Source organism: Pristiophorus japonicus, chromosome 16 (genome assembly GCF_044704955.1).
Source record: "Pristiophorus japonicus isolate sPriJap1 chromosome 16, sPriJap1.hap1, whole genome shotgun sequence".
Classification (NCBI taxonomy): domain Eukaryota; kingdom Metazoa; phylum Chordata; class Chondrichthyes; family Pristiophoridae; genus Pristiophorus; species Pristiophorus japonicus.
The window spans coordinates 51464256-51481205 of NC_091992.1; the positions used below are offsets into that span (position 1 = coordinate 51464256).

Below are 16950 nucleotides of genomic sequence, written 5' to 3' on the forward strand. Positions count from 1 at the left end.
TCAGTGCAGTTGGAATGAGGGATGGCGGAGCAGGCTTGAAGGACTGTATGGCCTACTCCTGCTCCCATTTCTTGTTATGTTCTCTACCCCAGAGAGCTGTGGAGGCTCAGTCTTTTGAGTATATTCAAGACAGAGATCAATAGATTTTTGGATATTAAGGGAATCCAGGGATATGGGGATAGTGCAGGAAAGTGGAGTTGAGGTAGAAGATCAGCCATGATCTCATTGAATGGAGGTGCAGGCTCAAAGGGCCGAATGGCCTGCTAATTCTTATGATGTTCCATCATTTATGGAGAGAGTGCGGTGTGGTGAATGTTTGTTACTGCCAGTTCTATTGGTTCTAAGTGCAAGAGCACAGCCGGTGGATTTATCCTTTTGTCAATAGTTGATTGCCCAAGCAGTTCCTGTCAGATTGAATCCCTGGTGAATATGATGATTTATCACAATAAGGCAAAGTGTATGCTGTTGCTGGATGAGAATCATTAATTCATGTAATGCACAACGTATTATTCTGCTTCTATTTGTAATCGCACCTGTCCCTTTAAGATATAAATTTTCATATGCATGCCTTCCTGTCAACTACTTAATAAACTTGGCACTTTATTACGCCCTCGTCCCCTTCGCCCAGTAGACATACAGACGCACAAACATTAGCGTCCTCGTCCAGGCCAACATCCCCAGCATTGAAGCACTGACCACACTTGGTCAGCTCCGCTGGGCAGGCCACATATTTCGCGTGTCAAACTCCCAAAGCAAGCACTCTATTCTGAACTCGTCCACGGCAAACGAGCCAAAGGCGGGCAGAGGAAACGTTACAAGGACACCCTCAAAGCCTCCCTGGTAAAGTGCGACATCTCCACTGACACCTGGGAGTCCCTGGCCATAGACTGCCCTAAGTGGAAGAAGTGCATTTGGGAGGGCGCTGAGCTCCTCGAGTATCATCGCCGAGAGCATGCAGAAATCAAGCGCAGGCAGCGGAAGGAGCGTGCGGCAAACCAGGCTCCCTGCCCACCCTTTCCATCAACGCCTATCTCTCCCACCTGTGACAGAAACTGTGGTTCTCGTATTGGACTGTACAGCCACCTAAGAACTCATGCTAAGAGTGGAAGCAAGTCTTCCTCGATTCCGAGGGACTGCCTATGATGATGATACTACAGCGCCATCACTGGTGGGAGCATGTAATTACACTGAAGTTTCCATTGGCAGTTTCTACCATAAATGTGGACACGATCTTTTTAAAAATTTGTTCTTGGGATGTGGGAAACCCTGGCAAGGCAGCATTTCTTGCCCATTGCTAGTTGCCCTGAGGTTATTGAGTCCATCACACAGGGCTAAAATTTGCTGTCAAAATAACGGCAAGACTAATGGCGCTCGCTGTTATTATTGGACAAATGGTGCAGCAACTTCAGGCGAGGAGCAGATGCACGGTTAAATGTGCATATCCAAAAGTTGCTGTCAGAGTTGCACTGCTCTGCTGTTAGCTTCATGAAAACTGCATCAGGCCCTTGGCTTCCTCATTTGTTTTCGGAGCTTGCTGTATTTGCCCATTAATTGCCCGTTAAACTCACCACAGAAAGTTTAAGTCTTGTCATTACAAGAGTAAGTACCCTTTTAATGATGTGATTAGTGCTAATGACTAACAATTAACCTCGCTGACATCAAAAAGTAACTATTAAAGGTCTGGAGTTTAATTCCTTCAGATATTGGAATTTTCTCGAAGATTTTGAACACCAATTTTCTTTTTCTTTTCCTTTTTTTGTCTTTTTTTTTCTAGTACCTGATTGGATGTTGCATTCACCCCTTTGATTCCCCTCCTCCTTCCTCTTCTTCCTCTTCTTCCTCTTCCTCCTCCTCCTCCTCCTCCTCCTCCTCCTCCTCCTCCTCCTCCTCCTCCTCCTCCTCCTCCTCCTCCTCCTCCTCCTCCTCCTCCTCCTCCTCCTCCTCCTCCTCCTCCCTCATTATTATCATTCCTTGGGTTCCAGATGCCTTGTTTCCCTCGCTGCAACTTTATCAGCTCGCACTTTCAGCAACTGGAACTGCATAATTTATTGACAATATATGCTAAAATGGGGTCTAAATTACATCTGTGCGGCCTGGTCCAATTATCCCTTGGCCTTGAACCCCACTTTACTGGAGGTCTCCAACTGGTCTTGACGACGACTCCTGTGCAACTGGGAGATTGACATATAGAAAATGAAAAAGGAGAGTTTGTCAAAGTGGGAGCAACAGGTTTAGTTCTTGTAGTTGATGAAGGAGTGAGGCTGTCTGGAAATAACACGGAGGTAGTGAAATGCCATTCAAAACATAACTGATGGACTTTTTCTGACTCGTTTTGGTTTGTGGTAACTGATCCCGATTGGATGGTGATGGGACTGTTTACACCCATTCCTTACCCAGATGCCAATTCTACACTTGATGCTCCTCCAGTTGAATGGCAGTGATAATACACAGCAACAGAATTGGTCAACTAAGACCTGGTTGTAGCTGTGATGGTGTGTAATCCTAGATCAGATAATCCCATTACCATTGACATTGAGCCTACAGCTTACAAGAGCACAAATAAATTCTGACTCTTCCCAGAATGCATACCTTACCATTTAAAGGGCTCTCAACAGTGCTAGAAGAGAGGTTTTCTATATATAATTGCTTCTTCCCATCGGAGACTAGAACGATTTAGGTCACAGACTTCTGCAAACCACCACAATAAGACTTGATGATTGGCCAATCAACAGAGCTGGAACTTTTGTACAACATTGCCTCTACTGACCTTGGCTGAGGATTGCCAAAACCTGCCCAATGAGGGCAGGCGAGTCTGAAAGACAATGGTGACTGAGATTCAAACCTGTAACCTCGTTGGGTGTCCAGCCCTTGATCGCCATGGCTACCAGACAGCTTTGTGGTTTAAAAGGGAGTTTATTTTGATTTCACTTTTGTTTCATCAGATGGAACTTGGAGAGCTGACTGTACGTGTATCTGTTGACCTGAGCTCTGCTGACTCTCTAACGATTCCCTGTCCCTGTTCAGTTAGTTGGAAGTAATCCAACATGAGCATCTGCTGTTGAAAAGATGATCTAATAAATGGAAAAACTAGACAGGCTCCAGAAAACGATAACGTGCTCTGAGAGCCCATCATAGTTTTTAAATTGGAAATGTTTTTGGAGTACAAGCACGTATGTCCACATTTTACAAACCTTTTAAGTCCACTCCAAATTGGCTTTACAAAGTTCACAGGTGGATATAGTGGACCCATTACTCGACTTCCCTCCGAGAACATTATCACAAGAACGTAATATAAGAGCAGGAGTAGGCCATTCGGCGCCCCAAGCCTGCTCCACCATTCAATAAGATCATGGCTGATCTTCTACCTCAAATCTACTTTCCTGCACTCTCCCCATATCCCGTGATGCCCTTAATGTATGCACCTGTGAAGATGCTCACAGGTTTGTAGAGCTGTTGCCTACACGTCTGATCTTTGGGCACCCTGTGCGGAGGGGAGCGAGTAGGTCTGAGGGCCTCCTCGTAGGACTGCTCCTGGGCACGGCCAAGGGGGCCATCAGCCGATCCAGGCAGCGGGCAGTCGAGGGGGTCATTCAGCCCGACTGCCTGCCTCTCTTCCACGCCTACATCTAAGCCAGGGTGTCCCTGGAGATGGAGCATGCGGTGTCCACCGGTATGCTTGCGGCCTTCCGCGAGAGATAGGCGCCGGACGGACTGGAGTACATCACCCCCGGCAACCAAATTTTAATTTGATTTTATATGTTTTAAAGTTTAATTTGTTTTATTGCCGAGTTTTAGTGTCCCCCTCCCCTTTTATAGGGGGCACTTGTATAATTTGTGGTTTTAGTGCCCAAAAAAAAACCCACACAAAAAAGGGCACTTGTAAACTTTTTGGAATGTCCCCCCCTTTAATAAGGGGGCACTTGATTTAATGTTTATTTATTGTTCTCAATCAAAAAATTTGTAGAGCTGTTGCCCACACTTCTGATCTTTGGGCACCCTGTGCGGAGGGGAGCGAGTAGGTCTGAGGGCCTCCTCGTAGGACTGCTCCTGGACATGGCCAAGGTAGCCATTAACTGGACCAGGCAGCGGGTGATCAAGGGGGTCATTCAGCCTGACTGCCTGCCTCTCTTCTGTGGCTACATTTGTACCAGGGTGTCCCTGGAGATGGAGCACGTGGTGTCCACAAGAACGCGCGGCCTTCCACGAGAGGTGGGATTGGAATGCATCATTTCAACAGGGAACAAAATTTTAATTTAATTCGATTTGTCAAGGTTCCCTTTAATGTTTGTTGGTTAATTTGTGGATTTTTGCCCCCTTACAAAAGGGGGCACTAAGTTACTTTAAAATAGTGCAGAGCTGTTGAGTTGGGAGTGGCTTAGCCAGACACGTGATGTTCACAAGACTCAATAAAACCCCAGTCAGTTGGGTCTAGGTCATCCACGATGAGGTATGCAGTTGTGAACCTGGCGGATGAACTGGTAATGTGTAGTGTGATTGTTAAACCATTGTTAATAAACCAACTAGTTCTTAATAGCATTGTGTTGCTATGAATTTTTAAGCAAAGAACCCATGAAGCAAATGCATTACAGTTGTCAACCTGGCTTAGCATTGCATTCGAATGTCGTTGCCTATTGTGTCAAATCCAAGCAGAACTCCATGAGGCTGCCTCCCTCGGAGGGGGTTCCATTGCTGGTGTCCCGACTCTCGTTCCACAGCAACTTCAGCATCACCATTGAGCAGAAACCACATCGCAGCAACAAAGCGTTGACATTCCAAGATGTAACCACTGGATTTCATGACCATATTGGTTTATTTGGCAAGTGTGTAATGCTTTGATTCTGTGATAATGGAGGTCATCCTGAACGAGACCATATGGAAATGGTGGTGATGGAAGTTTTTATTTACACTCGGTTTGATCACTTTTACAGGTGGGTGGCACTAAAACCGGAGTGGTGAAGTATGTCGGAGAGACGGATTTTGCAAAGGGAGAGTGGTGCGGAGTTGAACTGGATGAACCGCTGGGCAAAAATGATGGAGCTGTTGCCGGTACAAGGTAATGGACCTTCTCATTAACCTCTTGACACGTACAATGGCCCTCTTCCAAAAGAAAAAGAGTTCATAGAAATGTTACATGCAAAAAGATTAGTGATTGGAATATCTCTTATATGCAATGCTCTGTCACACAGCCCAGTTTTATTTTGTAAAAGAATCATTCTTGGGCTCATCTGGAAAACATGCTAATCTTGCAGATAACCCAAGATTTCTCTCATCCCATTTGCTTCAGTGCAATCTTGAAGTTAGACTGCAGCAGCCAATTCAAGTTGAGCATCACCAAAAATCACTCTTGCTCTGAGACTGACGCATTAATTTCTTGCTGTGAACTCCCTGGTGCCCGAGGACAACAGCAAGAGATTTTCCCCAGGCTACCTTTACCTGTGCAGGTTGCCATTCACTGGGACTACTTTACAGAGCCGTATCCTGAGAATTCATCAAGTTGCCTCATTTGCCACCCTTCGTGCCAGGCTAGCTCTCCTTTTGTCTTCAATATCCCATTTGGAAACCTTATGAAATCCACACCTTGCTGTGGGCTGTATGTTTCTTGCAGTGGGGGTCGGGGGGCGGTGGGGGTCGGGGGGGCGGTGGGGGTTGGGGGGCGGTGGGGGTTGGGGGTCGGGGGGCGGTGGGGGTCGGGTGGGGGGCAGCTTCCAATCGGTTGTAATGCAGGTGGGAAAATTCTACCCACTTTGTGTTTTTAACAGTTGGTCCTGATACCTTTCTTATCGTTTTGTTTTGTGCCTCACAGATACTTCCAATGCCCACCCAAGTTTGGTCTCTTTGCCCCCATTCACAAGGTGATGCGGATTGGGTTCCCCTCCACCACTCCAGCCAAAAGCAAGAAGAGTAAAAGGATGGCCATGGGAGTGTCGGCCTTGACACAGAGCCCAAGCAGCTCCTCTATAAGTTCTGTCAGCTCCGTGGCATCTTCTGTAGGAGGTAGACCAAGTCGGACCGGACTGGTAAGGACCTGCTTGTATCCATTGTCTCCAGAATTTGGAGCAATTAAGTCTGCTTATTTTTAGTGACGCCTGGAAGAGCTTGATCACCAGTGCCCAGTGTTTAGTAACAATGTTAAAGCACTCCATTGAATACATTACGCTGACCAACATAAAATTAGCACGGATTTTTCTACAGCCTGTTCATCTCTGGCCTTCGCCACCTTCCATTACAACCGGACTTGTTTACTGTTGTCTCTTCCTCCCCATCATCACAACCTCCTTTGGACGAGGGCGTGGGGGACAAACTGCATGTATATAGACCATCAGCAGGCCAAGGCCATTGGAGGGAGCAGTGTGCGACAGCCGGCCCGGAAATCGGCGCGGTCCCGGACTGCAAGACCATCAGCAGGCCGGGGCCATTGGAGGGAGCAGCATGCGGCGGCATGCCACTGCAGGGAGCGACGGCTACAAAGCCAGGTCGCTGACTGCAGTGCGGGCAGGCACAGCAGGAGGGGCAAAGGGGCGGCAAGAGTCCGTAGATGGAAGTGACCGGGGCCCAAGAGAGGCGTGATTCTGGGGCCCAGAAGAGGCGAGGAGCCAGGGGCAGAACGGGCCAGATCATACTGCAATATTTGTGTGCACTCGGTCTGTGCAGCAGAGTTGGTCTCTAGTTAGTCTTGTGTAATCTTTGCCACTGAATGAAGACCTAACTCTGTCAAGCCCATGTGGTGGCTGGTGTGCAACAGCCACCACATGTTTAAAAAATTCACGCACAGGCATCTTCCACCCTTAAGGATGTAGTTCTGGACCTGGAATATTAGATCCTTCATTGAAACACCTGTGAACTCATCCCATTTTGGCGTGGAAGGGACCGCTTATGGTGCTATAGAGCAGCACTCTAATCAGATCCCTGAGAAACGTTCCGAAGCAATCCACGTGCAATGAATTACAATGGCTTTTGCTGCAATCATGGCAGCTATTTTGCAAGAAAGGTCAATGAAATAGATGATTATTTAATCTAGGTTTTTTTGAGAGAGGAACGTTGGCCAGAGCATCAGGAGAGCTCACCACCCTTCAGATGGATGCTAAAGATCTCCTAATGCTATTTAAATAGGCAAATTTGGTTTAACATACCTCCAGCAACAAGCTCTCCCTCAGTACTGCACTGAAGTATCGCCGAGTTTATGTGCTCGGGTTCTGGAGGGTAGCTTGAGCACATAGTCCTCTGACTCGAGAGGTGACAATCCTATCAACTGAGCCAAACTGACACACTTTCTTTCAATCCTCCTCCTCCCCTCCCCAATACAAACCTACTTAACTTCTCTCCAGATTTTGGATCAAGTATTTGACCCACATTCCACAGTAACTCTGACATTACTAATCTATCAGCCCTAGTGTACGTCAGCAAACTGAGATTTCTCCTCTCTCTCTCTCTCTCTCTCTCTCTCAGCTGACCGAGACGTCCTCTCGCTACGCCCGGAAGATCTCTGGCACGACAGCCTTGCAGGAAGCTCTGAAGGAAAAGCAGCAGCACATTGAGCAGCTGCTGGCGGAGCGGGACTTGGAGCGAGCCGAAGTTGCCAAGGCAACCAGCCACATCTGCGAAGTGGAGAAAGAGCTGGCCATGCTGAAGGCCACCCATGCACAGGTACAACATCTGGCAAAGGTGTAACAATAGGACGTAACTCCCCCAAGGCTAACAAATAATTCACGACGTGGCCCTAGATGCTCATTAGGTGATGCTGACTGTCATTGGTGCAGGAGGAAAAGGTGGAACAGCCATGCGGTGATTGTTGTGATCAGTTTCAATTAGCCCAATATTTTTGCAAAGCAACAATGCCTTTCAAGTAAAAATCTCTTTTGTAAATTGGATTATGCAAAACGATTAACATTAAATCTGTGGAATTCGCTGCCTTAGAGAGCTGTGGAAGTTGGGACATTGAATAAATTTAAGACAGAAATAGACAGTTTCTTAAACGATAAGGGGTTATGGGGAACGGGCGGGGAAGTGATCAGATCAGCCATCATCTTATTGAATGGCGGAGCAGGCTCGAGGGGCCGTATGGCCTACTCCTGTTCCTATTGTGCTATTAAATGGGGTTGGATTTCTAATTGCAATTTGTATTGATAATGAACATTTTCATCAATTTCCTATGAAATTCCTTTTTTCTGCTATTTTAGTGAAGGTGTTAATCCCTTTTTTAAATTGGTTGCCATCTCTTAACAATGCAACTAATTTGTATAGTTTAATGTAACTAAATCATTCTTCACTATTTATTGCACTGTTCTCAAAGTCCTTTTTGGCACTGAAAATCAAAACTTTTCAAAGTCACGGTTGGAAGTTTTTTTTTACATTTAAAGCATATTACCTTATGATTGTTTGAGGTTTCATTTACTTGAGCTATAATGACACGTCATTGGTTGAAGGTCACGTTTACCTACTTGTATTTGAGTGGATCCCCTGTGGAGTTGCTCACTGGTAATGTGGGGCCTCTTCTGTTGTGACGTTTAGTTCATAATCTGGGTGCTCCCTTTTTAAAGACACCACTGAGGTCCTGCCTTTGTGGAAATGGACTAAATAGGCACATCCAGGTCATTGCAGCTCCCTGTAAACTCATGAATTCGATCACAGGGTAATTGTAACTGCTCTCAGATTTGCAGCTCCAGATCCGTATGAAATGACTGGTTTTATCTTTCTTACATATTTAACAAAGTGTGACACTTAGTACAATGTCTGGTGTATGATAAACCGTACTTTTCTGAATAACAGATTAAATTCCCATCCTCCTGTTTTACCAGCTCGATTGTCATTTAACTGGCAATTAAGTAAATTGGTTGTTTGACCGAACAAAGTACTAGACATCCATCATTGGAGTTCGGTTGTACTGTACACATCAGTCCCACACTCCTGATCTTTGTGCACCCAGTGCGGAGGGAGCGGGCAGGTCCGAGGGCCTCCTCGTGAGACTGCTCCTTGGCTTGGCCAAAGTAGCCATTAACAGGTTCAGGCAGCGGGTGGTCGAGGGGGTCGTTCAGCCTGACTGCCTGTAGCTACATTCACACCAGGGTGTCGCTGGAGATGGAGCACGTGGTGTCCACCAGTACACCCGCGGCCTTCCATGAGAGGTGGGCACCGGAGGGACTGGAGTGTGTCATCATCCCCAGAAACCAAATTTTAATTTGATTTGCTGGGTTTTCTTAAACATTTTTGTTTAATTTGCAGTTTCTAGTTGTTGTTCCCCTTTAACAAGGAGGCACTTGGTTTAGTTGTATAATTTAAGAGTTGTACTGTACGTATTGTGTCCAAGGTCTCTCCCAAATGTGGACTCTGTGTCCCTTGTGATTAATGTTTACTGGTCCATATCTAGACCTACAGTAGGATGACCCGGGGTCCGTTGCAGTGAAACCCCTTGTGTGTACTGGACACTTCAATTTCAGTGAAAATCCAATCACTAAAAGCCATTCAGATAAGCAACTTGATGTTTTTTCCTGTAGTACGCGACCGAGGCCGAGACGAACCTTCAGCTAGTGCGATCCCTGCTGAACAAAGCTGAAAAACAAAAACTGGAACTGCTAAACACACTGGAAGAGGAGAAAAGGTAACGGGAGATGATAGCTCCAGGGGAAGGGGGAGCTAGTAAGTCCAAGGAGAGGGAAAAGAGTGAAGGTGTCCTACCCAGGGTCGGGGAGAGGGGAAGTTAAAGGGGAGCTAAAAATCCAGGAAGTGGGGAAGATATCAGCAGCAGGGAAGGGAACATTTTGAAATAAAGCAGTTCAATTTGTGAAGTTCCTGTCGTGTGGAACTAACCACTGCCTTTCAATGGGTAGGTATTTTTTTTTAATTGATTAAAGAAATACTGACAAGTAGAATCACAGAAAATCCAAAGATGTTTAGTACATAAAGAGCAAAAGGATAACTAAGGAGAGAGAGGGGCCTATTAGGGACCAAACTGTGTGGAGGCGGAGGATGTGGGTAAGGTACTTAATGAATACTTTGTGGCTGTCTTCACGAGGCGGACGGTGCCGAAGTTGAAGTTAAGGAGGAAGAGTGTGACATATTGGATGGGATAAACATGGTAAGGGAGGAAGTATTAACGGTTTTAGCATCTTTGAAAGTAGATAAATCGCCAGGACCGGATGAAATATATCCGAGGCTATTAAAAGAAGCAAGGGAGGAAATTAGAGGCTCTGACCATCATTTTCCAATCCTCCCTGGCTACATGTGTGGTGCCAGAGGATTGGAGAACTGCTAACGTTGTACCATTGTTTAAAAAGAGAGGAAGGGATAAACCAAGTAATTACAGGCCAACTATTTTAACCTCCATGGTGGGAAAATTATTGGAATCAATTCTGAGGGACAGGATAAAACTTCATTTAGAAAGGCATGGATTAATCAAGGACAGTCAGCATGGATTTGTTCAGGGAAGGTCGTGTCTGACTAACTTGATCGAATTCTTTGAAGAGGTAACAAGGAGGGTCGATGAGAGCAGTGCATTTGATGTAGTATATATGGATTTTAGCAAGGCTTTTGACAAGGTTCCACATGGCAGGCTGATCAAAAAAGTAAAAGCCCATGAGATCCAAGGGAGAGTGGAAAATTGGATCCAAAATTGGCTCAGTGGCAGGAAGCAAAGGGTAATGGTTGACGGGTGTTTTTGCCACTGGAAGGTTGTTTTCAGTGGGGTTTCACAGGGCTCAGTGCTCTGTCCCTTGCTTTTTATAGTATATATTAATGATTTAGACTTCAATGTAACGGACATGATAATGAAGTTTGCAGATGATACAAAAATTGGCTGGGTGGTTGAGGAAAGCTTAAGACTGCAGGATGATATCGATGGACTTGGCAGAAAAGTGGAAAATGGAATTGAATCCGGAGAAGTGTGAGAATGCATTTGGGGAGGTGCAACAAGGCAAGCGAAAAACAATAAATGGGAGGATACTGAGAGGTGTGGAGGAACAGAGGGACCTAGGAGTGTATGTCCACAGATCCCTAAAGGTAGCAGGACAGGTAGATAAGGTGGTTAAGAAGGCATATGGGATACTTTCCTTTATTAGCCGAGGCATAGATTACAAGAGCAAGGAAATTATGCAAGAACTGTATACAACACTAGTTAGGTCACAGCTTGAGAACTGCATGCAGTTCTGGTCACCACATTACAGGAAAGATGTGATTGCATTAGAGAGGGTACAGAAGAGACTTATGAGGACGTTGCCTGGACTGGAGAATTCTAGCTATGAGGAAACATTGGATAGGCTGGGATTGTTTTCCTTGGAACAGAGGAGGCTGAGGGGAGATTTAATTGAGGTGTATAAAGTGAGGGGCCTAGATAGATTGGATAGGAAGGACTTAATTCCCTTAGCAGAGGGGTCAATAACCAGGGTGCATAGATTTAAAATAGTTGGTAGAATTAGCGAGGAGATGAGGAAAAATATTTTCACCCAGAGAGTGGTGGGGGTTCGGAACTTGCACTTGAAAAAGTGGTAGAGGCAGAAACCCTAATCACATTTAAAAAGTACTTGGATGTGCTCTGGTTGGGGTGGAGTGTAGAATGTTTTGGTGTAAGGGGTATCGCAGTTGTGTGGAGCGGACTGGTTGGGCTGTGTGCTCTTTACCTTTCCGCCATTGTTCATTGTTCATAGGTTTATATGTAACCTTCAGGGCTGCTGACCGAGGGCCGTGTGGCTCTTTGTTGGCCGGCGCAGACCCGATGGGCCGAAATAGCCTCCCTCTGCGCCGTAAACTCCTATGTTTCTTTGTTAAAGAGCCATGATCTACAGGGCTGCCGATCTAGTGCTGGAAGGTGGGATTAGGATGGGTAGCTCTTTTTCGACCGATGCGCGCACAATGGACTGAATGGCCTCCTTCTGTGTCATCATTTTCTATGATTCTAAGATTTATGTGAATACATGTTAAAAGCGCTGAGTAGAATAACAGACTGGAGTTCCAGCCCTAAAAGCTGGATTTGAATTCAATCCAAATTGTTGAATGACCCTCTTAAATTTGAGCAGCTTGAAATCAGTTTCTACTGGCCATGGGTCCACAGTACCAATCGGAGTACTTGACCACTCGATGAGCGATCTCTGAGGGACAGATGTTGTAAATGGAAATGCCGTTTGGATGCAGTCGTAGTTGCTTGTCTGAGATTGGGGCTAAGGACAGAGTTGGAGGAGATTTGCTACACATGGCCAGTGCATTTGTTGACACACAGTTGTAAAAGTGGAAAGGTCTTCCAAATCCTTTGCTGACATCCTTCAAGTCGATGAGCATAAAACAAATCGCCACAGAAACGACTATAAACGCGTGTTGCTTTGATGCTGATTAAACAACATGCACTTGTTTTGCCATTCGGCCGTCTTTCCCATCAATAAGGACTTGCATTTATATACAAAAATGCTGGAAATACTCAGCAGGTCAGACATCATCTGTGGAGAGAGAAACCGAGTTAACGTTTCAGGTCAATGACCCTTCGTCACAGTTCATCGACTTGAAACGTTAACTCTGTTTCTCTCGCCACAGATGCTCCTGAACTGGTGAGTGTTTCCAGCATTTTCTGTTTTTATTTGCTTCCAGCATCTGCAGTATTTAACTTTTGGACTTGCATTTATACAGTAGGTTTATATGGCATCTTTGATGTAATAGATCAACCAAGCTTCACTGAGGGGAAAGGGATGCTGGGTAGTAATCATCATCATCATAGACGGTCCCTCGAACGAGGATAACTTGCTTCCACAAGAGTTCACAGATGTTTCAATGAAGGACACGATGTTCCAGTCCTGAACTCCAGTTGAGGGGGTGGAAGATGTCTGCGCAGGATTTTTTTTAACGTGTGGTGACCATTGCACGTCAGCCACGACACGGGCTTGACAGAGCTAAGCCTTTATCCAGTGGCAAGGGTTGAACCAGGCCGACTGGAGACCTGCTCTGCTGCACGAATCTAGTGTGCGCACATCGCAGTGTGGGCAGGTCCGTGCTGCCCCTGGGCCCTGGGCTCTTCTGGGCCCCGTACCCTCATTCGCCGCACCTTCGCCCACTATGTTCCAGGGCCCCGCACTCCAGCTCTATAGCCCCGACCTGCGGTGATGTTCTCACACAGGTGGGGGCAGCAGACAATGTTAGTAGAGACAACCAAAAGCATGCATTAAGAAATGGGTTTGAGGAGGCTTTAAAAGGTGGGAAGAGAGGTTTAATGAGGTCCTGGGGCTGAGAGAATTCCAGAGAGTCTGGCTGAGATGGATGAAGGCTGTGCCTCTGATAATGGAAGGAGGCTTTCACACGAGGTCTGAATTGGAAAACCAAGGTGCAGGAGCTGGGACCTGGGTCTGGAGTGAGTTAGAGGTGGGGTGGTGAGGCTAAGGAGTTTATAAGAACAGGAGTAGGCCACTCAGCCCCTCAATCTGTTCTGCCATTCAATTGGATCATGGTCGACCTGTCCTGCAACTCAAATTACCTGCCTTAGCTCCATATTCCTTGATGCCCTTACACAGCAAAACCCTATTGATTTCAGTCTTGAAAATTTCAATTGATTCTTGGCATCCACTGCCTTTTGCAACTAAGATCCATGATTTTTTTAATCTCATTTTTGCAGAAAAGGAATGTTCATTAACTCCGACTCTAGCAAGTCACCCCAAAATGTTTGGATTTGTGACACTACAGTGTGTACAAGCTTAACTTTAATTTTGCTCCTTCACTTTTATGGTTTAACAGGAAAATTGAAGATCTCCAGTTCCGAGTGGAAGAAGAATCAATTACCAAAGGAGATTTGGAGGTAAAAGTGTTGAACACAGATAATGCGATCGGTATCTCGGTAGATGAAATGCATTGGGCTCTTCATCAATAAACCTCAGTTGGAATCCAAGTCTTGAATCGCGTTCCCTTTCTGGCGTTTCCTCATTGTGTTTCCCCAGTTTTACTGGCACCATGTGGGGGCAGCCTGGCAGGGACGCGTCAATCAAGACAGTTGATGACATTTGTGGCGATGTCTTCAGCTTGGATGAGTTCTGTTCTCCCTTCCGAGGAAGACGCCACATGTTTGGCCACCCGGACATGTAGGAAAAGGGAACTAAGGTTAAGGGTTTGTCTTTGAAGGAGTTTGTAGATATGCTCCTACAATGCCAAACAGTTTGGGAAAACTCTGCCAGTGAACTGTAAATGGGCAATTGTTAAAGGTATCCATCACCATGGAAGTTTTCAATGCCTGAATTAAGTAATTAAGAAATACCATAACTGAAAAACTGATGAAATAGTCTTAATGTTAATTTAATCCCTTTTCTCACTTCGTACAGAAGTTTTATTCACGGTAATGTGATGGACCTGAAAGGGAGTTGAGGGTTATGGGGAACGGACAGGAAAGTGGCGTTGAGGCCAAAATCAGATCAGCCATGATCTTATTAAATGGCGGAGCAGGCTCAAGCGGCCAAATGACCTACTCCTGCTCCTATTTCTTATGTTTATGTTTCTATGTTATGAAAACAGGCTAGGACATAGGTTTAGTCTTTAACTTTTCTTACTTTGAGAGGGAGCAATCATTCCAGTTTCTCACTTCCAAGACGGGAGATAGTCAACTCTTCCACTGAAGGCAGAATTATAACTCTACTGTTTTCCTGTGGCGGGTGAATTGGAAAGACTAAGGATGGGTTAATTGGATGTATTTTTACTTTGAGAATGTGATCCTGATCATCCTGCTCCTGTGAACTTGTGTCAATCTAGTGTTTTGTCTCCTGTATGTAATATACTTCAGTTCTTTTGTCTATAGATGTATAAAGTTCCTCCTCTGATTGATTGGCTACTTGATCTATTTTTTTTTCCCTTTGTCGCACTGTATTATGAGAAGAATCCTCTACATGTAGTAACCTGTTAAATACAATGGGTTCCCACCAAACTGCATTGTTGTAAGGTAATGGGGTAGACCCAGTTGGTACCAGTAGCAGCGAGCTGGACTCTGTTTGGAGCATTTTTGAATGGGTTTCTGTTCCAGACAAGTTTAATTAATAAACCGAAAGCTAATTTTGATGACTGGTAAATCCATTTCCATTTCCTAGTTAATATAGGAGCTGCTGCTGGTCACCCATCTCAAACTAGTTGACTAAATGAACTGCAATGTCCCAGCAAAGGAAAGGTTTCTCACTGATGGCTTGATTTTTTTTGACGTTCATATTGGTGCTTGTAACACGTCCAAGTGGTGAAGTGAAATGAAATGCATCTACATGTGCCTTTTCAATTACTTCCATTTCCTTATTTAAGTCACGATGTAATACAGCTTCTCGGGCACTTTTATGTCCAGAACGCATTTTTTAGCCAATCGGGTGACAAAGGATGCTGATTTTCATTGTAGACCAGCATAGGGTGTATTTGGCTCTCTCTAGTTTGGGGAAAGATCTTGTCTTATCCAAGGTGAGGTTCCTTTCTGAAACACAAATATAGCTGAAGTAATAGTGTGGCAACTGCACCCAAAAAGCCAGGGCCTGATGCTCCCCGTCCTGCTCGCTGAAAATGACCCACCAATTGTCCCTATCCCAATTTTGATGAAACAAAATCCTCTCATGCCCAAGTGAGAGATAGCAAAGCCTTTATACTGCCCCATAACTGTAGCTGCTTTGGACCCAGCGCTGCTGAGGCAAAAAAATATTTTAAATCCGGCCCAAAACCTACTGGAAGCGAGGTGTAGAATTCCTTCTGGAGCTGATTGAGAGCCAGGTTGATCCTGAAATCCCCACAAATGAAAAGTAGGTCCAGACTAAGTTCAAGTGGTCAGTATTTTATCGGCGGATATTGTGCCATCAAATCGTGGACTATTGACGGCAGTAAAAATCAATATGTGCTGCACGAGGATGTAAATCGTTTCACAGTCGTCATTTTGGTAGTGTGCAAGGTAGTGTGTGGCAGTGTAAGCGATAAGCATTGACTGGATTATCTGATCATGAGCAATGGAATATTCATGGTAATCTTTTTTTTAATTATTCTTCCATAATTTGATTATACAGGTGTGCAATTCTGCCCCCTATTTCTTCCCACTTCCGTCGTGTTCTGATAATGCAGAGAGTTGCATGCAAAGACCAGCTTTGTTTTACTCCCCGTGACCCATAGCCCATAAAGTCTGAAGTGCACACGAGACGGGTGCGAGCCGAACTTTTGTTTGGGCTCCTTTTTAAGAATGCTTCCATTTGCTTTTGTTACGTCTGCAACAGAGGGCAGCCTTTGAGCATTCTTCCTCAACCTAATGATGTGGTACCGTGATGCACTGCATCACATGTCTCACTGCAGTCACGGCATGCAGCAGGGCCACGGTGATGATTTCCAGTACTGAGTTCCCTATCTCGGTGTGGTCTCTGCGCGGTGGGGAGCAGCAGCGTGCAAGTCTGGTGATCTCTTTCCCCCCCCCCCGCCCCCTCCCCCCCCCCACGCCAAGGCTGGAAAGAACAAAAAAGAGCATTTTATGAGCAGCTCTCGAGCGTGTGACTAACCTGAAGGCTCGTGTGTTCATTGTTTCACACAACACGTCACACTCTCTTTTTTTGGAATTGCACTGAATGGCTGATGGATTTTATAGAAGTTATTCAGGAGACACTTCGTCCTTCAGTGCCAGAGTTTTGACTGTGTAACCTTTATGCATTTCCCTCCCACCCTCCCCGTTGATCTTATTGTGCCGAGCTGTTACAGTCTGTTTCTCTCTCTCTCTCTCTCTCTCTCTCTATATCTCTTTCCTTTTCATCATCTTCCCTCGGGACTAACAGACTCAGACCAAATTGGAGCATGCCCGCATTCGGGAGCTCGAACACAGCCTGCTGTTTGAAAGGACCAAAGCTGGAAAACTCCAAAAGGAGTTCGAAGACTCTCGGGTAAAACCAGTTCATGTGTCCCCTGCCCACCCCTCAGTTGGTGTTGTAGCTTGCCCGAGAACGGCTTGGCATCACAAAAGCTTCATTTTATTTTCAAGCATAATGGGTTTGTTTTCTG

General features: G+C 45.6%; 1 protein-coding gene across 1 annotated transcript in view; it reads left to right on the forward strand.

Annotated features, from left to right (window-relative positions):
• The window catches only part of clip2 (CAP-GLY domain containing linker protein 2), a 173088-nt gene that overhangs the window by 114093 nt on the left and 42045 nt on the right, over window positions 1–16950 (forward strand). Inside the window, exons 4-8 of the mRNA XM_070856805.1 lie at window positions 4929–5053; window positions 5804–6017; window positions 7447–7644; window positions 9492–9595; window positions 13702–13762. Coding sequence (XP_070712906.1) covers window positions 4929–5053; window positions 5804–6017; window positions 7447–7644; window positions 9492–9595; window positions 13702–13762 — 702 coding nt within the window. The remainder of the gene's footprint in view (window positions 1–4928; window positions 5054–5803; window positions 6018–7446; window positions 7645–9491; window positions 9596–13701; window positions 13763–16950) is intronic.